This window comes from Microtus pennsylvanicus, chromosome 13, assembly GCF_037038515.1.
Source record: "Microtus pennsylvanicus isolate mMicPen1 chromosome 13, mMicPen1.hap1, whole genome shotgun sequence".
NCBI classification, from domain to species: domain Eukaryota; kingdom Metazoa; phylum Chordata; class Mammalia; order Rodentia; family Cricetidae; genus Microtus; species Microtus pennsylvanicus.
In genome coordinates this window covers 75,084,431-75,111,686 of record NC_134591.1, presented here as the reverse complement: position 1 = coordinate 75,111,686, position 27,256 = coordinate 75,084,431, and the positions used below count along the sequence as shown (strand labels likewise).

Genomic DNA, 27,256 nt, shown 5'->3' with positions numbered 1-27,256 from the left:
GCTTCATAGCCGTGGAGAATATCGATAGCTACTGTGTCCTCATCTCCTCCAAAGCTGTGTACTTCCTGAAGAGTGGGGACTATATAGACCGAGAGGCCATTTTCCTCGAGGTCAAATATGATGACCTCTACCACTGCCTTGTCTCCAAAGACCACGGGAAGGTGTATGTGCAGGTGACCAAGAAAGCTGCCAACTCCAGCAGTGGTGTGTCCATCCCAGGCCCATCCCACCAGAAGCCAATGGTGAGTACAGCTGTTCCTTGTCACTCATGTGGACAACCTGCTCTACTGGACGCCCTGGGTGTATTCTCCTGCACTTGTGTCCCTGAAACACAGTGCTGAGTGCTGATGATGCCGTGAGTCCAGGAGGATGACAGGGAACGCACTGTATTGTTTTTCTGGTATCAGGAAACCACAACCCTTTGATCTATGCTGACAACTAGCATGAGGCACATTTGATAGGTGTTTGTAAATAAAAATGATACTTTATCTCCGCAAATTGAGAGGTGTTGTGCCAGAACGTCTAGGTAGAGATGCCCCTGCTGCCTTCCAGCATGCACTTCCTGCTGTTCCCTCAATGCTGTTAAGGGGTCAGGGCAGGTGGTTTCTTCAGGCCACTTGGCAACTCTGGCGCAAGCTGGGGCTCAGACCCGGATGACCCACCTGATCCCCATGCTGTGTCTAGACCTCAGAGCACTTTACTCTGCCGAGCTGGTCCAGCGCCCACAGCAGAGCAGTTGCGAGGAAGTAGCAGCGGGACCACCTGTCGATCCTGCACCCTTCAGAGCGGCCATGTGCATCTCTGGTCTTTCTGTAGACCAGAAAAGCCATCTTGCTGGGTCTCTCCTCTGGAGCTCTTCAACATTCCCCATTCTCTCAGGAATGAGCTCAAATGGGGATCATTGGCTTAAATTAGAGCTGGTTGATTAAAAGTTAATGCCCCAAAGTGTGCATTTTCCACCAAGTGTGCCTATCCACCACTGTCTCCCGCTTTCAGGGCGAGCTAGCTGTGTAGTGTTCTGGGTAATAACGGATTTAGGCCTGTGTTTACTGACTCTTTTTCCTGTGCCGGTCACCACCAGGCTTTGGACTTGAATAAGAAGTTCAGTCCATTGTCCCCGTCTTACCTCTGACTGGAATCTCATCCACTCTGGTCACAAGTGCTGGTGGTGATAGTCTGCTTGTAGTAACTGGGATATAAACTATAGCTGGATCAGGGTGAACCAGACACACTGTCTTGGCTGCTCAGATGGGAACTGTTCTTGGGTGCTGTATCTTGCCCTCTCGGTGTGGTTGGCTGCCCTGTCTCAGGGCAGTGTGCTCATCCTTGTCTCTCTCTAGGTGCATGTGAAATCTGAGGTCCTTGCTGTCAAGTTATCACAGGAAATCAACTATGCCAAGAGTCTCTACTATGAACAGCAGCTTATGTTAAGACTCAGTGAGAATCAGGAGCAGTTGGAACTGGATTCCTGAGGACACCCGGCTGCTGGAGAGGGATGCTCCAGACAGAACTAGGAGGACAGATGCCCAGACTCATGCTAAAGGAAGCCAGAAGAGTGTTTGGGGGCGATATCAAGGAACAAGGGAAAAGAAATTCTCACAGGGAAAAATGTAAGCAGAAAACCATATTAGTTTGTGGGGCAGGGAGTTACTTTAGATTATGGGGAAATAATTTTTAAAAGTATTGATTGAATAACGTTAAAAATGTATTAAGATGGATCTAATTTTTTGAGTGCCCTGTATTTTGTTAACATGTATATATGTACAACTGTGTGTTTGTAAATACATAGAAGCTTCCGAGCAGGGCTGTGCTGTGTGTGAAGATTTGTTACCTGTACAGTAATGTAAAGTTGGACTAGATCCTCTGTCTTACTAATTCTGCACGACTCCTGCAGGGGAGTCCCTGTGGGAAGGTGGTTTTGGAAGTTGAAAGATACACTGTGTGGGTTGCAAATGTAGTCGGTGTTCAAGGGTGAGCCTGCAGTCACCTAGATGGGAGCAGAAGCAGAGCCACCATGGCAAGGACTAGAGACCAAATGGCGCCCATCTTTGTTCTTACCCACGTTATAGGGAGTGTTTAAATTTCTCAGGCAAGTCTCTAATTTCTACCTACTGGCCTTCTCCAACCACTCCACCCCCCTGGGAGGTAAATGGTCAGTTGCTGAGGTTTTCCTTGTGCAGTTTGCGATAAGAGAGGTCAGAAGCATCGGTGGACTCTCCGGACACAGGTGAAATAATCCCACTTCCCACCGTGATTCTGATAAAACCACATGCTGATGAGCACCACAGCCTCCTGGGAACACGATCTGGATGGAGAAGGTTCCAGAAAAGGGTGTGTGCTATGAATACTGAAAGGGTATGGTATGGGAGCTTGGTACCAGATTCTTGGCCAAAGCGTCTTGTCCTTGGTTCTAACCTGAAGCCTGGTGTGCAGGTGAGGGGCTTCCTGGGACTTACTTTTAGAATTTCCCTTTTCTAGAAGGACTAAGCAAATAGGAGGGAGGAGAGGGCGGGCCTCACCCCATGGATATGTGGAAGGTTTTAGTGTTTATAACCCTTCTGAGACACAAGTGGAGCTGATTTGTTCCTCCAACTCAATCCTGTGCGTGTGCTCACGCCCACCATGGCACGTAAGCATGGATAGGTAAGGCAGTCCTGAAGGAGCACTTTAACTATACAGTATTTTCAAGGGTCTGTCTTCTTGACCTCCACATTTGCCCTCTTCCCTGAACCAGACTTGACTTTTGTGGGTTGGGTCTTTGGTTGGCAAGTCATTGTTCGCTGGGGAGGGCAAGATGGTGTCAGTGCCCCTGTTGGAGATTCACAGCTGAGGAGGAGAGTCTAACCCATCATAGACTTCTTCACCAGCCTGGACCCCCACACCCACATAAGCCCGGCCGGGGTCTTGTTATCAGTAACTCACTGCCTGAGACCTTGATCTTTTACAGAGGAGGCTTCAGAAGCAATTGTGTGTCCCCTGCCACTTGCTGGGACAGTCGCTTCAAACATCCCCACCACTTGAAGGGACTAGTGTCGCTAGGGGAAGTCCGCCCTGCCCTGGACACCTTAATCTGGGTTTCTCAGTCTGCAGCTGGTGCTTCAGGAGGACCCAGGGAAAATCAGACACCCTCCCCTGGTTCCTTTCTAATTTAATCAGCTCTTTAAATAACTGTCCCTCTCCTGTGATGGCACACCCCCTCCCTCTGATACTTAGCCTTAGGAACGGGTATTAAAATAGGGCTTGGAGACCACATAGGGTAGGGCTGCAGGGTGAAGGGAGCCCTCCTTTGAGTTCTCAGCTCTCTTGGCCTTATAGCCCTCATGTCAGGCCTCGGGAAGATCCCAGGGGCTTTCACCACTGCCTCCTGGCTTACAGGACAGAGTTCAAAGCTCCAGAAGAAACAGGCCTTGCCACAGTTCCTGTTTCCTCCTAAGCTGGTTCTTAGCCCATGACACCAGAGACTTTGCTGGGACAGTTTCATACTGCCTCAAATACAGTTCTTTTGGGAGAAGTTAGCTGATGGAGGGAAGCTGGGTAAAGAGATGTCAGAAGCCACCTAGACTCAATCAGAAAGCCAGCTCCAGGAGAGCATCCTCACCCCAGGCTTCCATGGCAGAGGCAAAGAGGTAGCCTTTTGTGCCCCCCCAGCTGTTTGGTGGATACTCATCCCACTTCGGTGTTCAAAAGGGTCCAGGGCCACTTTGTGTTCAAGTGTCATTTGTGCCTCAGATAAATAAAAAGCACCATAGCTGCTCAGTGAGTGGGAAATAAAATGGCTGGTTCTTCACTATGTAAACACAGACTGTGCAACCAACCTGCACACCCCAGAGCTGGCACTGCTCTCCTGCGAAATAAAGTGCGTTGTTGACTTTCCCTGCCTGTCTGTTGCCTTCCTCCTCCTCCTTTTCTGTGTTGCCACCATTCTAGAATCATCAGCACTGACAGACATCAAACCTAGTACAATAGGAAGGTACAGCCGCAGGTAGACACCCACACCTGGAGTGAGCGGCTGGAAGTGGCTCTGCCCTGCAGGAGCTGTGTGCTGGGTGGTGTTCATTACCTCCTCTAGGGCCTTCAGGCTGAACATACAGGGTAGAGGTCATCATTTAGAGTTCAGGCAGGCGAGGAGGAGGCAGAGATGCGTGTTGACTTATGAGGGTGTGAGTCTACATAGGGTTTAGAATTGTGTTAGCAAATCAACGAGGAGGACCACATTCATGATCCAGAATCAGAAGCAGTGGAGATGTTGCTCAGAGCACTCTGGTGGTGTGCCGGGGCTGAAAACTGGGTAAGAGGGATAAGGTTCAGGGGGAACTGGAAGGAGAGAAACTGGGGATACCTCATACTGACACCTCTAGAGTATTTGGCCATGGGTATAAAGTGGCCAACACCAGATGCCTCAAGAGGAAAAGATGGCCAGGGACAATGGCTCATACCTGTATTCCCAGTTACTCAGGCTAAGGCCTGAGGGTCCCTGGAACCCAGGCATTTCTAGATCAGCAACCCAGCAAGGAAAAGAACCAAAACCAAACAGGAAGGGTGGGCTGACCCAGGGACCTGGGTAGACATTGACTGCCTCTGTGTTCTAGGGACATGAGCTGGTTATTCTAGGGCATGTGTAATCATGCCACAGGGCAGCAGCCAGTGTGCAGAACAGGCTTGTGGTTTTCACATCAGGAACAGGGCTGGAACATACGTGTCACTCTATGTGTGTAGACACCAAAGAGCAGCTTTCTAGCATTGATCTCTCCTTCCACCATGTGGGTCTTGGGGATTGAACTCAGGTCATCAGGCTTTCCTGTGAGTGCCTTTAACTGCTGAGTCATCTTGCCAACTCCCCTTTCATTTTGTAAAACATTCAGTGACTAGATTTCCTGATACAGACCACCCTTAATTCTGGCACTGAACCTCATTTCTACAGCATGTGTTAGCTTGTTATTCTTCTGCTAGGTCCCATAACTTTCGCTACTGTTCTGAGTCTTTGTGTCTTTAAAGTAGAAAATATCTATGGTTTTCTTAAATGGATCTGAGAGCGTTCCACATTTTTCTGGTTTGTACTACTTAAATTATAGTAGGCTTTCCTGTTCTAGTGTCTGAAAGCTAGAGGAGGGTGTGGGCTTTGCCTTGGTTCCTTCAGTCACTATGCCACTGTCTGGCCATTGGGGGGGGGGGGATTTCAGATTCTCTACTTCTTAGGTCAGCTTTAAATGAATGAAATGTGTGCCCTGGCAATGCTGAAGCCTGCACGGGCAGCCCTTGTGCCCTGGCAATGCTGAAGCCTGCACGGGCAGCCCTTGTGCCCTGGCAATGCTGAAGCCTGCACGGGCAGCCCGTGTGCCCTGGCAATGCTGAAGCCTGCACGGACAGCCCGTATATGCGGTTCTGTTGAACTTGTCCATATTGGCTTTCACAGTCTAAGTTGATGAGGATGACTGGCCAGGCCTCTTCCTCAAGAGGGCACCAGCTCCTATTATAAATGGTTGTGAGCCACCATGTGGTTGCTGGGAATTGAACTCAGGACCTTTGGAGGAGCAGGCAGTGCTCTTAACCACTGAGCCATCTCTCCAGACTGAGTCTACCCGCCTTAAATTGCCTTTGTGCGGGATGCTTTGTTACAGCGATGAGAAAATAAATGCATCTGAACAGCAGGCTGCTGCTGTGATAACCCTCTCTGTGTGGTTCTTAGGGGTTTAGAACTGGTTTGTGGAAGGGTATACAAGAGTTTAGAGCTTGGGGTCAGAGAAAGCCTAAGATCTGTCAGCAGAAATAATGCAGCATCCTGGTGGAAGTCCAGAAGAGATGTGGTCAGTGGAGGCTCAGCTCATGAGCGGGACAAGGACTATTGGGAACTGGACTAGTGGCCATTCATATCATGTTCTGGCTAAGCACGTTCTGCCCACGCCCTGAGAATCTGAGTGAGGCTGAAGACAGGCGTAATGAACTAACTTGTTTCTCAGAGGAAATCGCAAGGCAACTAGTATCCCATGGTTACTACTCCGGCTCTTGTCCAGGTATCTGATGGCAGAGAACAGCCAGTGGAGCAGGCAGGTATAAAAAAATGTTCAGTTTTGTGATAAGAAAGTATCTTAATTACTGTCATATTGCTGTGAAGGGACACAGTGACCAGGGCAAGTTATAAAGGAAAGCATTTAATTGGGACTTCAGGTTCAGAGGGCGAGTCCATGACTGTCATGGCAGGAAGCCTGGCAGCTGGCAGGCTTGATGCTGGAGAAGCAGCCGGGAACTCACATCTTATCCGCAAGTCCACGTCAGAGAGAAAGGAGACTGGGCCTGGTGTGGGCTTTTTAAATCTCAAAGCCTACCCTAGTGACGTACCTCCTCTAACAAGGCCATACCTCATAATCCTTCCCAAAACTAGGGACCAAGCCTTCAAATATACGAGCCTACAGGGGCTGTTTGCATCCAAACCACCACAGAATGCACGAGTAAATAGAAGTTGCTGGCAAGGACCGTGCAGAGAAAATGGCTGTAATTGTTGCAGGAGTGAGTTCCCTTGAGGGGGGACCTTGTGCTTTATCGTGGGACACCAGGAAAAAGGTGCCTCACTGAAGACTCCAACTTGTTAGAATTACAAGTTCCTTTGAAGGAGAAAGACTGGATAGAGAATGCCACTGTGAACCTCTCCTGCTGTGAAATGGGTCAAGTTTCTCAAGTTCAGCCACCACGGTGTACACAGAGGCCCTACAGCCGTGGGAGCTGATAGCATCACCCACAGCACTGGCTGTGCAGGCATGCAGACGTGCATGAATTATAGGGTCGCAAAAGCTCACAGGGTCCCAGAAAGCCACTGAGGCCAGGAAGTGTGGTCCAGGGTTAGAGGTCCTGCAGGAAGCCTGTAAAACACCATTGTGTGACTCTAGGAGGGTAAACCCTGAACTGTAATGGAGACGCAAGGATGATGGATATGCCACGCCAATGAGATGTCTGCCAAGGAGAAGAGTAAGGCTACCCAAGGCCATTCGAGTCCAGCAGATCCACCAGGAGCCTCAAATGCAGGCCATGAAGCTGTAGGGCTTGGTGTTTGCCTGGCCAAGTTCTGGTCTTGTTCTGGTCCAGTCTGTCCTAACTGTGCCCCCCCCCTTTTTAGAATAAGGTTGTTAATTGTTCCCCATTGTATGTTGGGGGTAAGTAAAACCTAATAACTTATTTTCTAGGGCTGATAGCTAAGAGAGTTCCTGAGTTCCAGAAGAAATCCTGCAGTACCATGTTTGATCAGTTTACAAACTGTTAAGATCTTAGAGTCTGCTAGAAATGAACTAAATGTGTTTTGCGTTATAAGATTGACATGAGACTTCAGAGCCCAGCAGTGGAATGTCGTGGTTGACCATGGTGTGTTTGGGGCATCAGACTGACGAGGGAAAGCCTGTGGTGGTTGATCTCCAGTGTCAGCCCATCTGGCTTAGGAATCACTCGGAAGACACGCCTCTGTCCGTGTCTGTGAGGAGTTTCCAAGGAGGCTTAACTGAGGAGGGAGACTCACCTCCCCTGGCACCAACCCCTGGATACCATTACACAGAGTAAAAAGAGGAGGCCAGCCAAGCACAAACACCCACCTCGACAGAAACTAGTGATCAGCTAGCACCCTCCTCTGCCATGCCTTCTTACCATGATGGAGCTAAAAGCTTTCTTTTCACCATGGGGGACCTGGGCCTTGAACTCGGGTGGTCAGGCTGGGCAGCGAGAGCCTTTCCCCACTGAGGCATCTCACCAGCCTACCCATTGCTTTCTCAACTGATCACCATCATACAGTTGGGCCTGTTAACATTCCCTTATGGCAGGAAGAGGAGGCTCCTGAGTCCCTCACCCTGAAGCGATATGAAGCAAGAACCCACTAAAGTCTAGTAACCAATTTATTAGGGGGTGCATTGGCAAGACAAACTCCCAGAGACAGGACAAAGCAGATGCCGCCGCTGATCCGGCTGCCTTCATCCAGCTGTCTGCCCAGGAGTGAAGAGAGTCATCAGTACCACCACTCTGCTGCTTGCTCTAGAACCGGCCGAGAGAGAGAGAGAGAGAGAGAGAGAGAGAGAGAGAGAGAGAGAGAGAGAGAGAGAGAGAAAGAGGTGGTCTTATGCAGATCAGACCATGCCCTAGGGCTCATAACCCCCCAAAGCCATTGGCTAAAGGGTTCAAAGGTCCCACAACAGTGATGTGTGATATCACAAGTCGGCACTGTGTTGTCATAAGGTAACATTGTAATGTAATGTCGCTTTGGAGCATTGTGGTGTCACTGGAGAACCGTGATGGTCCACTGGAACATTATGAAGTCACAGCTGAGAATTGTCATGTCACAGTGGAGCATTCTAGTATCACAATGTAGCTTTAGAAGGAGTAGAAAGTAGGGAAGGAAGGTCCTGGGGAGGAAGAAGACATCGTCGACAGAACTGAATGCTAACAGACTGTTAAGGACATGTGTTGGGTTCAATGACATGGGGGATGTCACCTCTAAGAGAACGTTCACTGGGATTGGGGAGTAGAAGTCACATGAGGGGGTGAAGCTGGCCCATGAGATTGCTCCCTAGGTCAAAGCGCTTGCTTGCTGTGAAGGCATGGTCACCCAAGTTGGATACTGGAATGCACGTATATAGAAGTGGAGGGAGAGCATGAAGGCGTCCTCTGAGCTCCCCACATTCACCGTGGCACGTGTGTTCACACACACACGAGAGAGAGAGAGAGAGAGAGAGAGAGAGAGAGAGAGAGAGAGAGATCAGACGTGCACATTACACAAATACCATAATGATAAACACAAATTTTAAATTAAGAGAAAACCGTAAATTCGGTTTAAAAAGAGAGAAGTTGATTGGCAGGCCAAGTGGAGATAATGATGTGATGAGTGGTCGGAGGATACGCGGTCTGTGCTGGTGATATCCTAAGGGCAGTATGCAGCAGAGTCATAGCCTGGGTGTGGGCAGACGGACAAACGTGTGGCCTGGAGATGACCGAAAACAAGAGCAAGCCTGGGACAAGCTGTCTGGAACAGCACGCACATGGCAGTTCTAAACAAAGCCTGCAGACTGCGTGGATGTAGACCTCCCCTTCAGTGGCTTTAAATCCCATCAACTTTTAATAATACGCATGTGATCCATTTAGCGCATTTGTATTGTATAGCCTGTACTGAGCCTCGTATTTCACATGGAAACTAACTCCGATGCTTACGGTTGTGGGGTAGGTACCCACTGCAGCAGAGTCTCACACATCTGGCTTGTTCACAAGAGATCTCAGGGCCAGGGGTTGCTCACAAACTCTCAGGGTGCAGCTCAAAAGACTCCAGCTCCTGGGAGAGGCTCCTGATACCGGGCTCTCCATAAGGAGCTTTTGCTGTCAACAGTTGCCGAGGGGAGGGAGGACATTTCTTCAGTGGTGTATCCACCAGTAAGATGTCCATGCTCCTGTATGCAACCATAATGAAACTCGATGGCTCAAAAGAGAGAAGAAAAAGATAGGACAGTAGAAGGGACACTAGGTGGGAAAAGGAGGGGAGCAGCAGGAGTGAGGGGGACGGCAGAGGGTAAATGTGGTGCACGTGAACAAAATGCATTATATATGTGAATGACATGTGACAATGAAACCTATTATTAGTATAATTCATATATGATAGCTTAAAGGAGTGGGGGAGGCGCTAGCCCTCATTTCCGGCATATTCCTGCATTTAACCAGACTCATAAAACATGGCAGACAATGGGTCAAAAGCAAAATGGAAATGCTTTTCTGATTCCACCCTCCTTGTGACCACCTGCAGTGTGTTTGGGTTAGAGGTGTTTGCTGTGGAGGCAATGCATTTCTTTGTTTTGTAAATGCAAATTTCAGTTCCTGCATGAGATCTAAAAAAGAGAAAGTGCAGGGTGACACACTTGCAACCCCGCCACTTTGGAGATTGAAGCGGAAGGGCTGAAAATTCAAGGCCAGCTTAGGATACATAGCAAATCACGTCACAACAGAAGAAATGAGAAAGGGAGGGAGGGAAGGAAGGGGGAGGGGAGGAGGGAGGGAGGAAGGGAGAGAGAGAAAGGAGTATGCTACATTAGTAATATGTTCCAGCTCCATTCTGTTTCTATGACAAAACACTGACCAAAAGCAACTTAGATTAGGAAAGGGTTATTTCATCTCGGTCACAGTCTGCTGCTGAGGGAATTCAGGGCAGGAATCTGAAGGCAGGCCTGCTTGCTATTCCAGGCAGCAGTGCCTTTGGCCAAGGCGCTCACTTGAAGCCAGTGAGGTACAGCAGGACGTGGAGGATGCCGCATGCTAGCTCACTCACAGGTTCATTCTTATTGGTGTTCCTTACACAGTTCAGTTCTGCCCACGGTGGGCTGTGCCCTCCTACACCAATCAGCAGACAAGACAATCCCCCACAAATGTGTCCGTAGGCCAATAGGATCTGGCAATCCCTCAACAGGCATACATAGGTGACTCTAAGCTGGATCAAGTTCATAGTCAAAGCTAACTAGAACTTGGTATAATTTAGTAATAGCTGAAATCCGTGTGTGTGTGTGTGTGTGTGTGTGTGTGTGTGTGTGTGTGTGTGTGACTCTGTGACTGTATGTGGATGTGTCGTACTGTGTCTGTGAATGTATGTCTGTGTGTGACTGTGTCTGTATATGTATGTGTCTGTGTGTGTGGAACTGTGTGTGTGCGTGTGTGTTTGTTGCACACAATTACTAAGCTATATGTTCTGTATGAGTGTGTGAAGTCAGCAATTCCAGTCAGCGGATGTTTCGTAGCTGGCTCTTTTGCCAGTGCCAAGCCTGCCTCATCTGAACCCTTCCCTTTCACGAGGGTGTCACTTCACACTGCTGTCAGTGGGACACACTCCTCTTTAGCATCAGGCCCTGCGGCAAAGCCTCCTGGCCTGGCAGTGGAACCCTTTTCGTCTCAGATCTACTGTCATCAGGCTCTCTGTAAACAAACATCTCTTCCTTTACCAGCTTTTTAAGAACTAACTCTGGACAGTCTGAATGTCCTTCAGACTCCCAGTGCCAGTCTGTGTCCCTCCCACCCCAAAGATTCTACCTTCCTGACGTCACTAAACTTCTGTCTTAAAAAAAGAAAAAACTACTTTTTCTGCCACCAATTCTTGAGAATTATCTCTAGTTTTTTTTTTAATTTTCCATTTAGTTTGTTAGTTTCTTTTTTCTTTTTTTCTTTTCTTTTCTTTTCTTTTTTTTTTTTTTTGGTAAGGCAGTTTTCGTGAGCTTTTTTTGTTTTTTTCTTAAGTTACAGAGTTTTAAAATTCACTGCTTATATGCTCCAGGCTGCCAGCTTCTTTTCAGACAGCGCGCCTCAGCTTCTAATTGCTGGGATTCTAATGGATGTGCAACAAGTTACTGCAGAATCCAGCAAATCTGTGTGATATAGTGCAGCAACCAAGTTAACGAATTAAAATGTTAAGTAATGCTGGGTGGTGGTGGCACATGCCTTAACACCAGCACTTGGGAGGCAGAGGCAGATGGATCTCTGTGTGTTTGAGGCCAGCCTGGTCTACAGATTGAGTTCCAGGACAGCCAAGGCTATACAAAGAAACCCTGTCTCAAAAAACAAACAAAGACATTAAGTTCTTTTAAATACATTTAAGGTTCACAAAAGAATTAGTTATGTCTGTCTTATACTATAATACTTATTCTTTTTACTGATATTATTACTTACTTTAAAAGTTCAGGGGCCAGCAAGGAGACTCACCAGCTAGAGGTATCTATCACCAAGCCTGATGAGCTAAATTCAGTCCTTGAAACCCGTATGGTGGAAGTGGAGAATTGAGTCCCGTAAGTTTTCCTCTGACCTCCACATATGCACTAATGTACACGTGCATTCTTATATGTACATGTATGGTGTGGGAGGTCCTTCTGTATATGTGTTGCTTTTATTGGTTAATCAATAAAGAATCCGTCTTGGCCTGTGATAGGGCAGAGTAGAACTAGGTGAGGAAAACTAAACTGAATGCTGGGCGAAAGAGGGCAGAATCACTAGATGCCACGTAGTTGCTGCCAGGGACAGACACCAAAACCTTGCTGGTAAGCCACAGACACATGACGATACACAGATTGATAGAAATGGGTTAAATTAAGATATAAGAACTAGCTAGCAATACAATTAAGTGATTGGCCAAGCAGTGATTTAAAATATAGTTTCTGAACAATTATTTCTGGTCTGGGCAGCCAGGAATGAACTTGTGGCCTCTGCCAACACATGTGTGCATACAAAGTAAATAAATGGTTGAAAAAATCTAACAGCTTAAATAAATAGAAACCCTTTTTCAAAGAATACAAATTACAAGAACTAAAAGAAATAGAAAACCTGAATCGCTCTATATCAAAGAAATTATATTTGTAATTGATGTGAAGCCTCCCCATGAAATCCAGGACAAGCTGGCTCCACCTGTGAATTCTGTCAAACATGTCAGGGCAAGTTGTACCAGCTCTTTATGGACTCAGACTGTAGAGAGAAGGCTCCTCAACTCATTTCCCTCTGCACCAAGACAAGATAAAGCCTTTATAAGAAAAGAAAACTCAAGACACAGGGAGTGTAAAATATCTTACCAAAATTTAGCAATCATCTCAGACATGTAGCCTCACTGGTTGATGGATTTTTAAATTTTTAGTTTTAAAAATGGGTGTGCACATCCGCATGTGTTGGAACACATGCCCCTTGTGTTTGGGTGCCCACGGAGGCCAGAAGAGGACATCAGATGCAGCTGGAGCCACAGAAGGTTGTGAGCAGCTTGGTGTGGATGCTGGGAACTGAACTCTGGTCCTCCGCAACAGCAACACGTGCTCTTGACCACTGAGCTCAAAGGCAACTTAATTAAAAAGAAGCAAACACTTGAAGAGATGCTTCACAGAAGAACCAAACAGGGTCGATGAGATAGCTCAGCAGGTGAGGAAAGGTACGTGCTGCCAAGCCCAGTGACCTGAGTTTCATCCCCTGGACCCACATAAGGGAAGGAGAGGACTGACTCTCTCAAATACCCTCTGACCTACACACAGTGGCACACACAGGTCACCCCTCCAATAATAGACACAAGTAAACTTCCAAAAGAATTAAACAACCAGCCCATGGTTTCTGAAAGGCATCTGATGTCACTCAAGAAAATGCAAATTTAAATCACAAACACTACTGGACCCACAGAATGACTAACGAGAAAACATCTGACAATAGCATGTGTTGGCAAGGGTGTGGAGTACCTGGAACTCTTATCCATTACTGGTGGGGATGGTAAACTAGCCTGGACAACAACTTGGCAGTTTTTCAAAGCGTTAGACATGTATTCACCTGGTGACCCACTTAGTCCTACTCCTTGGCATCTACTCAAGAGGAAGGAAAACGTGTTCGCACAGAGATATGTACACACACACACACACACACACACAAATATTCACCCACAATAGCTCCACTCTGGAAACAAACCACGTGTCCATCACAGGGGAAGAGGTAAACAAGCCGTAAGACATTGCAGTACTGCTCAGCCATCAAAATGAACTACTGACACCCACGCCTGTATGGGTCAAGCTCACCACGGGGCCGGGTGAAAGGTGGGGGCTAGCCAAACTGAGCTTCCCAAAGACAACCAAGTCTGTCTGGGAAAGATCGGGGAAGAGGATTAACAACGGGCAAGAGGCAGGGCGGCGAGGTTACACTCCTAAAACCGAGAGAGAGAAAAGACATCTGGGGTAGGAAGGGCAGGGTGTGAAGAGGCTTTAGAGACTAAGGTGGGCACCTGCTCTGCCTGCTGGGCCACACTCAATTCTCTCTTCCTCTGGAATTATCCTTCTTTTTCTTCAGGGGATCCCATCTCTCATGCCGCGTCCTCTGTCTGAGAGTCTCAGCACGTCCCAGCCCTGAATGAACTGTATGGCAAAGGAGAGTTTCCATAGGAGTTCTGTGACCCAGGTCCGGCCTGCCCACATGCTCCCATTCTTGGAGGCCGAGATCATTCCAGAATGGAACTGTAGCCCTTTCTTTCACTAGGCTTCAGTTGTTAGGTGTAAGCCTGGAGCTGCCGGGAGCCACTGTGGAGGGAGGGCTTGCCCCAGAGTGACAAACCAGACACAGGACAAGCTGAGAGGTCAAGAGGTCTGGGTCCTGGGGACACCATGGAAACCCCTGGACTTTATACAAGCCTGCCCAAAGGCTCGTTTAGGTCAATTTCAACAGGAAGGGTTGTGGCAGAGGGAGTGGTGAGGTATGTTCTGGACATCTTGAACACGAGGCTCAGTACAACGTCCAAGGACCAGAGGCCTGGAGTCTCTCAGTGAACTGATTAAACAGACAGACATGGAGGACAGATCACCAAGCGAGCAGAGGGCCGAGGCCAGAGCCCTGGGAGAAGCTGAGGCACAGTTAGAGGAGTTAGACGTGAGAAAGGTCCCCAGGAAGAGAACACAGGCACCTACGGAAAGGGCAGGGGTGCTGGTTCCACCCGCCCTGAGGTCAGATTGTGCAAGATGGGACAGGATTAGGAAAGTAGGCCACAGGTGACCTGTTCCCTGGAGGTTCTGGGAGCCCTGGCCAGAAGCCAGCCTGGTTTTGAAATGGGTTCCAAAGGTTAAGCTGGGGAAGCAGGCAGGTTTCTGCCTCTAAAATTTGACTCTGTGAGAGAAGGGTGGTTTGCTTTAGTTTCCTATTAGGGGTTTTTTAACAGCAGGGTGTTGCGTAGGCTTGTAGCAAAAGAGAAGAGGGAAGAGAAGGGAAAGGGGGAGGTAGGGAGAAAAGTAAAGAGAGAGGAGAGAGGGAGATAGAGGAATGGAGAAGAGAGAGGAACACCCGGACAGGGAGGAGGGAGACTCGAGAGAGAAGTGAACTCCTAGGCGCTGTGCTGGAGCCTGGCTACAACTGGGGCATGCCCGTGTCCAGCGCATCTGCTCCTGTGTTCCACGGTCTCCATTTGTCAGGCAGTACTTCCTGACCTCAACTGGGAGGAAGGGGAAACTGGAGGGTGCAAGAGGAAGCAGAACCACGAGCTCCTTTATGGAGCAGACCGTTCTAGACTCTGGGCCTCCTCGGCTGTTCTAGACTCTGGGCCTCCTCGGCTGAGGCATGAGCTCCATTGTGGGGCAGACTGTTCTAGACTCTGGGCCTCCTCGGCTGAGGCAGGTGTAGGAAGTGGAGGCCGGTGGAAAGACTGGGATGGAGGTCTTTGGAAGGTCACTGGCTTTGTGCCCTGCAAACATCTGTAGCAAAGGGCCAGGGGCCAGTGAGGCCCATGGCGGGGTCAGGCAAGAGCTAAAATAACGCTGCATTTGCAGTGACCCCCTTTGGCAGCTTTACCTGAACCCCCTTTGTTAAGGTCACCGGTGGGACTTAAAACCTTAAAACCTTTCAGAAGCCTCATTTAAAAGAAGAAAAAGAAATTAGGTTTTTAAAATTTGGTTAAATTAATTACATAAGACTGTCTCCAATCGTGTGTCTAGTGGGCTTTGAGAACAGCTCCCCACCAACCCCTTGTGCTTCTCCCCCGTCAGTATCCTTTGTTCCCCTAGACATTTTTATTCTACTTCCATGCCATCTGCACACATATGATCTTATGTATCTATATAAAATGTAAGACATGGGGCCACGAGGTTGCTCTGCAGGGAAAGGCTTTTGCTGCCTGAGCCTGATGACCTGGGTTCCGTCCACATAAAGGAGTAGCAGAGAATAAACTCCACAAGCTTGTTGTCTGACTTCTACAGGAATAACACAGTGTGTATCCACACCCACACACATGCACACACACATATTATGCATACACACATGTGCGCACAATATACAGACACATACATGTATCATGCATACACACATGCACATACAGACACACACACTTACACACACGCATGCACACGAGGATGGGGACACACACACACATTTGCTTCCTGAGACTGACTTGGTTCACTTCACCAGAATCTCCCTGGTGACACCCTTTTCCTGCAAATGACCTAGCTTCATACTTCTTTATGGCTTAGAAAAGCGGCCGCCCATCTAGTGCTCCCTCTCTTCATCAGTTCCTCTGTGGATAGGTTGGTTCCATAACTTAGCCACTGTTTTCAGACGTGTCTTGCTGTGTGGCTTGGGTTGGCTTCCAAGTCACGATCCTCCTGCCTCGCCCTCCTGAGGTGACAGGTATGCCCCAGCAGGCCTGGCAGGAAATGAACTTTAATGACACATTTAACAGAACATATACAAAGCAGGGGCATGTAAGCTGAAACCAATCTGTAGATTATCAAGCGGCTAGTTTATACTCTCGTCTCGTACCAGATTTTCAAAGATTGTCACACCGGGCACATTCCAGCACCCTTGAGAGTTAGTGGCAGCCACCTGTCACTGTGGTCTGTTCAGTGTCACTTACTGTCCTGAAGAGGTGTAAAGAAAACCTTTCCCCCCTGTGTGTGTATGTGGGGTGTGTGTGTGTGTGTGTGTGTGTGTAAAAATGATAGAGACTCCCGTAGCCCAGCCAGGCCTTGGACACGGTAAGTAGCCTAGGCTGACCTTGAACTCTCTATTCTCCTGCCTTGGCCTCCTGAGTGCTGGGTTTGCAGGTGCACCATATTACCTCTCCTAGCCTATTGAAACGGTTTTGTTTGCTTTTGAGACAGGGTAGCCCTGGCTAGGGCTGAACTTCTCCTGATCCTTCTGTTCCAGCCTCCTGAGAGCTGGGATTATAGGTCTGAGATACACCACACCTGGTTGTATAAGTTTTTTTTGGAGGCATCTGGATTCAGGACTTTGAGGGAACGTATGACCTGGAACTTAACACAGGGAACCTGGCTTGGAGACTCTCTTGTTCTTGTTGGCCAGTTCCTCATTACCTGTTTCTTGCCCAGTGGAGAAGAGCCAGCTATGGTCCTGTGTGACTTCTCCGTGTAGACACAACCCTGTGGAGATCTAAAATACGTGTTGTGTTCTCAAGGCTGGACCTCCAGGACTCCTGGAAGTTCTACCAAAGAGCAGGACGTCTTTCCTATAACTGGACAGAGCTGAACCAGTCCAGGCAGTAGTGGGATCTGCCAGGGTCCCTCACCTTTGTCCTGAAGGCCATGGAGATTCACACCTTTGTCCGTCCTTGGCCCTGGAGAAGCTTCTTAATGGGCCAAGGACAGATGTTCTGAGATATCCAGCCCCGGGCTGAGAAGATGACAGGCCTGCTTAGTTCCGGATCCCTACAGATGCACAGAGGTTAAGGGTAAGGGACCGCGGAGACAGAAGACAGACTCACCGGTAGTATATGAGAGTCATGGACTCCACACTGCTGGGAAGTTCTGGCATGGGAAGAGAAGGGACAGGATACATACACACCTCCTCTCATCCCACTGACTCTGGGCCTGCCAGTCTGCCAGCAGTGATCTGTAGTCTCAAAGGGGCCTGGTCCTGCCATGCTCCCTTTGAAGGACTCCTGTTCACCTTTAAGAAAACTAAATTTGAGAGCATTTTCTTGGTGCTTCCTGGTTCCATTGGAGACAGACCTTTGTGGGTCAGAAGAGGCCAGAGGATCCTATGCTGTTTGGGCTCTAAGAGCCTGGCTTTGTTTGCTAAACACTAGCAAGATTAGGCAACTTTACAAACAGGACCAAGGCCCTGGCCAGCTGCCCAGGGTGGTTACAGTCCTGGGCACAGAGGCAGGACAAGCGCACGTGGGCACCCTCAGGGAGAGCAGGCAGGCAGGAGAGGTTGGTGGGAGCCTCCGGAGGTGACCTTTGCCTGGCTGTCCAGATGCTCTTAAAGAAGCATTAGGAGGTACAAATTTGCGGCTATTTATTTCAGAAGATACATCCATTCTGGTCATAAATGCTGAGTCTGTAAGAGAAAGAAGGCATCCAGTTCCAACAATGCTTAGCAGCTCATATTTTGAACATAAGTCAATCCAGGGATCATATCAATAGAGTTCACACAAAGGATGCCTGTGGCTATTAGTATTTTAATGTAATAGTTTATAAGGCTCTTTTAATTTCTAACAATGTTGCGTGTATGGCAGCTTTGTCTGTATGTATATAACCATGAGTATGCAGTGCCCATAGAGGCCAGAAGATGGTGTCGGATCAGTGGAGTTAGCCACAGGCAGCTGTGAGTTGCCCTGCTCTGTGGGTTCCGAAAACAAAACCTGGGCCTCTGGAAAAGCAGCCAGTGCTCTTAACCACTGAGCCTATAGTTAATAAAGTTTTTTTTTTTTAAAAAAAAACACAAAAAACTGAAAACAGTGATTCCTTCTTTATAAACTGCCTTCCAAGAGTGATGAATTCCATCCTAAGCCAAAATTGATTAGAAACTTAGCCCTAATTCATATCTTCCCTTTTCAGCTCTTTACCTCAGTGAATGGTCCTCTTTGGGGGATTAAATTCCCTTTGGATTTTCTCTTTGTATTTCCTAGACATCTCTTTCTCTCCTCTCCCTCCCCCACTTCTCTCAGATGAAGTGTGCTATTAGGAATGAGAACAGGAAGTTGGCTACATTGAGATCTTTTGTTACAAGTTATCTCGTGCCTTCTGTGTTTGTTTTTGTTTACGGTGGCTTTATCTTTTTCCTCCCTCCCACTCCTGTCACCCAGTTGTCAAAGTTCTCCTCCCTGGTCTTTTGTGTATTTTTCCAGACACCTGCACATGTACACATACACAGATTTATAAGTATATGTGTCTCAGCTAATATGTGCCTATGTAGATATTCTCTGCCCTTTTCATTTTTATGACAAAAATTTTGTTTGCTTCTGCCTTGCATTTTCATGAGTGATATGTCTTAGAAATCGCTCTATATCCACACATAAATCATGGTCTGTTTTTCTTGGATCATGGTAGGATTTCCATTGCACGTAGAGTATTTACTTTACCAGTGCCCTACTGGTGGCCACTCAGAATTTTTCCAGTCTTCTTGTTATTGCAAACAAAGTTGCAGTGAATCACCTTGTGCAGGCCTGATTTTGCAACATGCCCAGAGTCCTAGAAGGGGATTTGCTCTATCTCTACCCATTTGCAGTTTTCATAAGTTACTTTCTATAGGACTTAACAATTTATATGGCCGCCAGGAAGAAGGGTAGTGTGCTTCCACACACCCTTACCAAGGTTGTATGTTAATCTTTTTAAATCTGTGCCAACTGGGGAGAAAATAAGTGTAGTCTGCTATGGCTCCAATGTGGTTTGTTTCCCAGGTGCTCAGGTATAAGAGGCTTGGTCTTCTAGGTGATGGTGGTGAGGGGTGGGACCCTAAGAAGCAAGGCCTAATGAGAGGTCCTTGGGTTGAGGTATGCCTCCAGGAGGGATTAACATAGTTCCAATTGCCACTACTGACTTAGGCATTGCGACTGCAAGTTGTAGTTGTGGCCAGGTGACACATACCTGGCACCCCAGCCCTAGGATAGCTGAGGCAGGAGGATCACAGATTTGAAGGCAACCTGGGTGTTATATGACTTTTTGCGGGGAGACATGAACAAATGTCTGTTTACCCCAGATAGAGCACACCAAAGAACCCTTTCCACCCATGGCTAGCTTATTTCACTGGCGAGTTTACTGGGATGATTGACAGGTACGTGCATGAGGGTTATTTACAGAAACACAGATGCCTCCAAAGCTGCTGCATCACCAAAAAGCCCACCCACCCCAGCATGAATTACAACTCCCAAAGGCTGCATCACTGGACAGCTTGAGGGTAGCTTACCTGGGGGAAGGGTCTCCTCTCCAGATCGTCACTGCTATATAGTCTTGAGTAGGAGTGCTGTAAGTCTTGTAAGTTTCAGGAGATTCCTACAGCTTTGTGAGTTGTATTTACTTTCTGACCGCTATTGAGCCTCCCCTCCAGGAAAGAATGTTTCAATTAGGTGGAAATAACCACACAAGATTCCACCTTTCTCTGACTCTCACATTTTCATGCTCCTTTCTCCCACACTCTTTGAGCCTCCCAGAGGCTTGATTCTTTCCCAGTGGGCCACGATGCCACAGCAGTATCCTTTCAGTTTCTTGACTATTGTGGTTTAAATGAGAAATGTCCCCACGGGCTCATGTACAGGAACACTTGGTCACACTTGGCTGCACAATTGGGGAGGTAAGGCAGCCTTGAGGTGGGAGAGCTTTGATGGAGGAAGTGTGTCACTAGGGTTGGGCTTTGAGGATTTATAGCCTCACCCTGCTTCCTGTTCTGCATCTCTGCTTCCTGTATATAGATAGATGAGATAGGATCTCAGCTTCCTGCTATAGCCCCAGGCTCCCTGTTGCCCTAATCATCATAGATATTATGGACTCTCCCTCTGACACCACAAGCCAAAATTATCTGTTTCCTTTGTAAGTTGCTTTTGATCAAGATGTTTTATCCCAACAAACAGAAAAGTGCTGAATACAGCCCATTAAGTCTCTGCAGCACACTTCCCAATATAAAAAGACAGTCCACCCTGGGCTACTCAGTGAGGTGCTGTCTCAGATAAAATGACATCAGGTAAAATAAAATATAGGTGCATTTTGCTCCATGAGGCACAGTCTGAGCCACGGATTGCTCTGTGGCTTCCAGTCTGGTGTGGCTTTTTCCCTTTCACCTGTTCCTGCCACTATGTTATCATTTCCCACCATCGCACCCAAGACCCAAACAACTGACCATGAATTTGGACTGTTGGCTTCCATCTTTCGGTGTAAGTACCCAGCTTCGACCAGTTTTTCTGTAATAAGAAAAACATGGGGGCCAGTACATGGCTTAGGACTAGGTGTCCTTCTCAGCCACAGGCCACCTTGGGTTTTGCAGCAGAGTCTCTTGCTGAACCTGGAGCTTGACGATTTGACTAGACAGGCTGGCCGGCAAGCCCTAGGGGGCTCCTGTCTCTACTTACCCAGCACTGGATTTGCAGAGGCTCTGCCATGCCTGGCTGTTTGACAGAGCGCTGAGGATTAAAACTCAGGTCTCCATGCTTGTGAGCTACTCACTCAACTGAGCCAGCTGCCCAAGCCCATCTGGCTGAATTTTAAGAATATTTACTTTATCTTTTATTTATTTGTCATGGCTTAGGGGTGGTATTCTTGTACTTATCCAACTTGGGATTTGCTGAGCTCTTGGTTTCTCCATGACCCGCAAAGAATGTGGTGTCTTCAACAATAGGTTTTACTGTCTAGTTTTTTTTGGGGGGGGGACCAAGAGCAATGATATTAGCATATACTGTTGTGGGTGCTTCCGGGGCCTCCCTGACTGATAACTGCTAGGGAGATACCCCAAACCTAGTACCAATATCTTTTCATTAAAGAACCTATGTCTTCTTGGGAATCATCTTCCTCTATGCAAGAAGGCTATATTGGAGCGCCAACTATTTTTAAGTTACATTTTTGATTAGTTGACAAGGTTTGGATTTCTATATATAGCGGTTTTTCATATATTCTTAATTTTGATTAACCTCTCCTCACTCTCTCTTCTCCCTTGCACCCCTGCTTAAACCGCTAACTCCTAGTATTCCACCCCACACCCCTGCTGTCTTCATATCCTGTGTGTTCTACTGTCCTCTCTCCCATTAAGGCCTCTTTCCCTCTCCCTCCTGGGTCTTTTCTTTCTGGACTCTCAGTTACTCCAAATTCACACAAAACTCAAAAAAAAACCTCAAGCTAGGATCTACACATAATGGAGAACGTGCACCATTTATCTTCCTGGGCCCGGGTTGCTTCACCTGATACAATGTTTTCCAGTTTGATCTGTCTCCCTGCAGGTTTTGTTTTTCTTTATAGATGACTAAAAGTCCATTGTGTTTGTTTCCAGGATCCATGAGTTGCCTGGTGGACATCTGGGCTAACTCAGTTTCCTACCTATGGCGAGTGGAGTGGTAACCAGAGCTGAGCAACTCTCTCCCTAGGAAGACTGGAGTCTTTTGGATACACGCCCCAGAGTATCACGGCTGGGTCATATGGAAGTTCTATTTTTAGCTTTTTGACAAGCCTGCAGGCTAGATTCCAGAGTGGTTGTACCAGCCTTGTTGTCGTTTGTTTTCTGGATGATAGGCATCCAGACTGGGGTGAGATGGAATCTCAAAGTGGTTTTAATTAGATTTCTCTGGTGACCAATGACGTTGAACACCTTTTAGAATGATGTTTAACCACCTATATTTGTTTTGGTTCAGTTCCGCGGCCTGTTTTTAGGTTTTTTTTTCCTTGATGTTTATTTTCTTGTGTTCTTTGTCCTTTGTATGTTTTACTAATGCTTGGTCAAATTTATAGCTGGCAAGTATTTTCTCCCGTTCTATAGAGTGCTTCCTCGTTTGACTGACGGGTGGTGTGTGCGTGTGCGCCTGCGTGAACGTGCGTGCGTGCTTAGTATTCAGCTTTCTTCACATTTACACAGTTCAGCACCAAAACCCAGGGAATTAATTGTGCCACCCACAGCAGGCTGGGTCTTCTGATACCAGTTAATGTAATCAAGGCAATCCCCCACAGAATATTCACAGGCCCACCTGTTCTGACAGCCCTCCACTGAGCCTCTTCTCGCAGGTGATTCTAGATTGTGTCAAGTTGACAATTAGAGAATTAACCATCTTGAGAAGCAAATGTTCTCACCTCTCCCGTCACCCTCTGACCTTCTGCCACTGTCTCCCAATGGCTGAGGCTAACTAGAAGCGAGGGCTGGGTGCCCGTTGATACAGTGTGTGGAGGCCAGTCACATCCATGGCTGGGATAAACCATGGTGCTCAGGTATGCCCATGGCAGAGAGCAGGCTGGAACGGAAGGCAAATAGGCCATGTCCCAAACCTCCCTGTTCCTCACCACAGTCCATTCTCCACAGAGCATGAGGATTCTGTGTGCTACCATGGAAAGGCAGGGGAAAACAGAGCCGCAAGATGGCCAGAGCCTGGGCCTGTGACACCCTAACTGGAGGGGGGCTGCTGGCTAAACAGGAGCTGGCATCTGGGTTAAGAGGTTGTTGTAAACCACAGTCGTGTTAGGGTTGCTATGTGTGGGTCTTTACTTAGCAACCTGACTCTGCATATCCACAGAACAGGGTGACATCAGTGTCATGGCCACAGGGTTATTGGCAGACTTAAGTCAGGTAGAATTTGCTTCAGACAATGCTTGAAAACATCACAACTTCCCAAGCAATGGCAGTGATTATTATTACCGCTTAGTATGTGAAAGGAATGAAAAATCATGCCGTTTTTTCTCATGCGCACATGTGGCTTGCATGCATGTGGGGGGCTGCGTGTGTGTGCACGTACATGCGGGGGTCTGAGGTTGGCCCTGGGAATCTTCCTAGATTGCTTTACACCACATTCTTTGAGGCAGGGCCTCTCAGTCAGATCCAGAGCTAGCAGATACGCTTAGTCTCCCTAATCAACCTGCTCCCAGGATCCCCCTGTGTCTTTCTCCCAAGGCTGGAATCATAGGCAACCCCTCCATGCCCACCTGGCATTTAAGTGGGTTCTGGGTTTCTGAACTCTGGTCGTCTTGTTTGTATAGCAGGTGCTTTAGCTGCTGAGCCACTAACCCAGCCCACCTTCTCCTTCTTTCTTTCTTTCTTTCTTTCTTTCTTTCTTTCTTTCTTTCTTTCTTTCCTTCCTTCCTTCCTTCCTTCCTTCTTTCCTTCCTTCCTTCCTTTTTGCTTTCTTTTTGTTCAGTACATAACTTATTATGGGCTTTTAGTTGGAGAACAGGTGGACTGTGAAGGATTATGTATAGAAGTAATACAGCACCCCCACTTCCAGCCCCCACCCCAGAAGGCTTCTGCCTCTAGGCATCAAGCTTATGCCAAACCTACACCCCCCTACACACCTACACACACACACACACCAGGATTTGCAGTGTGGCATTCAGGGAGGCTGCATCTGGACTGCCCTGGACTCTCCGTCTTCATTAGGTTTGGCACCTTCCACTTTTATGTTTCTGAAGCCAGGGAACTGTAACTGGCTAAGTTACCCTGGGGACAGGACTCAAGACAGAGAGAGGCTACCAGACAAGGTGGAGAGGAGAGATAGGCCCAGCCTCTCCAGTACACTACTGAACTCAGCGTAGCCACAAGAGCACCAAGTATGTGCTTGAGCCCAGTGGCCACTTCACACGCCCCCGTGGCTCCCTACCCACAAGGCCATGGTCTCTCCAGCAGCTAGCAGGATGTGCCTTGAGGTTCAGAAGAGGCAATCCGATGGCCTGTGTCGCTAGTAGGGCTATCAAGTAGCAGCAGAAACCCAGCCATAAGCCTCAGACCAGGCCAGGGCAGGGTGTTCCTGAAGGACTGGCCCCAAACCCCACCCCCATGCAGAGCAGACCAACCTCAGCTCTGCAATGTTGCAACCAGATGCATGCTGCTGGCCCCGCTGGCCTTGTGGAACGCACTGCTGGCTCTCTCTCAGGGAGCCCGGATCCTGCCCCTTGGGGAGAGAGAGAGGCTGAGCTCACCAGCTTTCTCCATTCCTCTTTTTGATTGGCACTTTAATGAGGGCAGAAGGGGCTGACCCCCTGCCAAGGGGCCAGTTCATGCCCCGTTTATCTCACAGCCCGAGTCAGACTGAAACAACACTGCAGGCCTAGCCGCCAGGAGGCTGGGGGCCCGCCGCCCCCACCCTGGGTGATGGATTGAGTGACCGCAATGAACTGGCAGCTGAAGTGTGTGGTGGCCGCACCTCCCTGTCAGTGTGCAACAAAGAAGCCCGGCCCCACCGGCCCGCTGGCCAAACTGCTCCCCTCCTTGGGGCAGCTCCAGGGTCTTGGCCTTCCTCCCTGCCTCCTGAACATCAGTGCCAAGCTTCTAGAGACGGCTCTAGGGACTGGAGCCTGATATACTCTGGAACCATTCTGGGGTCCTGGGGTCAACGCCTGGATGGGGGCTTTCTGAGGTTGCAAGTTTGGCTGACCATTAAATACTTCTTCGTTTTGGGTTCCAAGCTTCAGGGTCCAAGACAGAGCACTTTTCTCAGCCAATGCCCCCTCTCATACGCCTCTGTCCAGCTCCAAGCCCACTCATGGGGGAGTTGAGCCAGGCCTTCCGTGTGCTGTGCATCTGTGCGTGACTTTGTCAACCTTGCTGAGCCTTTGAGTCGTCTTCCACTAAAGGCTTATATCTGGTGTCTCTCTCGTTGGGTTCCTGTGAGAATGAAAGTGAGAACTGCCAGCAAATCCTGCACTGTCAGGACACAGGCTCCTAAAGCCAGGCCTCAGTTTCCCTGATCGCCAATAACCATCTCCTCAGCACCCACAGCGCTGTTGACTTTATTTTTTTATTAGATTTATTTATCGTGTGTGTGTGTGTCTGTGTCTGTATGTATGGCATGCACGTGGAGCTCAGAGGACAGCTTGCGGAAGTCAGTTCTCTCCTTCTACTATATGGGTTTCAGGGGATGGAACCTGGGTCGTCAGTCTCGGCAGCTGACAATGTCACCTACTGAGCCATCTTGCTGGTCCCTTTGACTGACTTTCTGAGGAGGTACCAGGATCAAACCTGATACCTTAATCAAGAGTTGTCGCATGCCCTCCGTTGGTGCCCCATCCTACAGCTTAGGGGTGATGCTCTCTTGACACATGGGGAAACTGAGGCTCAGAGATGTCCATCTGCCCAGGGTAGTGCAGAGTAGATGCGGAGCGATTTCAACCACACATGGCTCTGAAGTTCACAAAGTTACTCCCAAGGCCCCGAGTCTTTCACTCAGAAACTTCCCTCTGGGGCAAAAGGGGACAGCCCCAGGTGCCCCCAGAGGTAACGAGCCAGAGTATGATCCGTAACATCTTCTGGGCCACCTGGGGTAGTCAAGATGCCAGTCTCTCTCACGGTTCTGCTGGTGTCATCAAACAAACTTGAACTCTTAGCTATTCCCCAGACCTCACAGGAAGCAGGGGCCACGGAGGAAAACAACACCCTCGTCAACATTAGAGGCGTTGCCATGGTATATCCTCTGCCTCAGGGTTCTCTAGGGCCCTATACCAAGAGCAGGACAGTCACAGGAGTCCCAGCTGTTTGGCTCCTTGGAGCCTTATCTATATACGCAGGCCTCTCTGGAGTGGGAAGGAACCAGTCTCTACTTGGAGGAGACATTACCTCCCCGTGAACTCCTAAAGGGCAGGAGGCCAAGTCCCAGCCGAGGTCAGACAACGTAGCATGGCCGTGGTGGGACTCCACGTGGTTCTTTTGGTCCTTGGCGCAGGCCCTCCAACTCGGGCATCTGGCCTTCAGCATCGATGCCCTCCCCATTGGACAAAAAAGACTTACCTGAAGAAGGCAGGGCAGATGGGGCCTCAGGGAGAGGGATAAGTCTCAAATGCTGAGCGACAGACAAACAAAAGTAGTCTTTGGACCTTCAGTTAAGCCCCAGAGGCCTGGTGCCCAGACCCAAGTCTGGCCAGGAGTGGCCTTAAAACTTCTTTTCTAGAGGCTTTTCCTCCTGCCTGTCAGCTCCAAATCAGCCTTCTGCACCCTTTGACATGTCACCCCCGGAAAGCCTTCCCTCACTGACTCTCCCCCCCCCCGCCCCAAAGAGCCCCAAGATGGAGCCCCATTCTGGGTCAGGTTCTGCTGGGCTCCACAGGACCCGCCCAAGAGGATGCCATATGTTAAGCATCAGGCTGTAAGAAGCCCGGCAGGCAGAGCTGTCTCTGCTTGTCTGAGGTCCCAGCAGACAACCAAGCAGATATCTGATGTTTGCCGGATGCACACCTGACAAACTCCAACAGGAAGTGTCCAGGGACCAATGTGTTTTATACAGCACTGTAGTCCCCAAACCTACTAGGCTTTTGTTGGATATTTGATCAATGGATAGATGTGGTGTGTGTGTGTGTGTGTGTGTGTCTGTATAATTCTAGCATATCTGAGGATATCCATGGCGGGGGAGGAAGAACAGACATTAAAAGATAAGCTTTCCAGTACTGTATACAAATGTTACAGAACAGGATACAAGAGAAGAATGGCTACAATATATAAAGGGCTACAGGGAAGAGGAGGTGGAAAGATTCTAAGAGCCAGAGGGGAAGAATGGCCAACAAGGAAATAGTGTTCTCCAGATAGGAAAGGATCACGGCGCATATGAGCTCACAGAGATTGTGACGGTGTGTGCACAGCCTACACGGGTCCAAGCCAGACAGAGTCCCGGCACTCAGAGGGGGATGTGCACAGGAGCTCCTATCTCTAACCAACTGACAACGTCTCACAAAGGAAGAATGATTTTTCTCCAGTAGAGTCTCACTGGACATATGAACCACACTTACAGGTAGGCCCTATGCCCAGCAATTGACAGCCAGCAGAAAAGGAAATCAATAATATTTTTGTAGATAACACCAGAGATTGTCTCTGGTCTCTGTACACACACATACACACACGCGCGTAAGAAAACCACTTGTTTGTT

At 48.5% G+C, this 27,256-nt stretch overlaps 1 protein-coding gene across 6 annotated transcripts in view; it reads left to right on the top strand.

Moving 5' to 3' along the window:
• The window catches only part of Vps13d (vacuolar protein sorting 13 homolog D), a 256,944-nt gene that overhangs the window by 216,674 nt on the left and 13,014 nt on the right, over positions 1–27,256 (top strand). For 5 of the 6 annotated variants that reach the window (XM_075946687.1, XM_075946686.1, XM_075946685.1 and 2 more), the window contains 2 exons: positions 2–242; positions 1,341–3,873. In XM_075946687.1, the coding sequence (XP_075802802.1) occupies positions 2–242; positions 1,341–1,472 (373 nt within the window). In that variant the 3' untranslated portion in view covers positions 1,473–3,873. Of the gene's footprint in view, position 1; positions 243–1,340; positions 3,874–27,256 lie in introns of those variants that run through there. The other variant, XR_012907550.1, reaches the window with a different exon arrangement.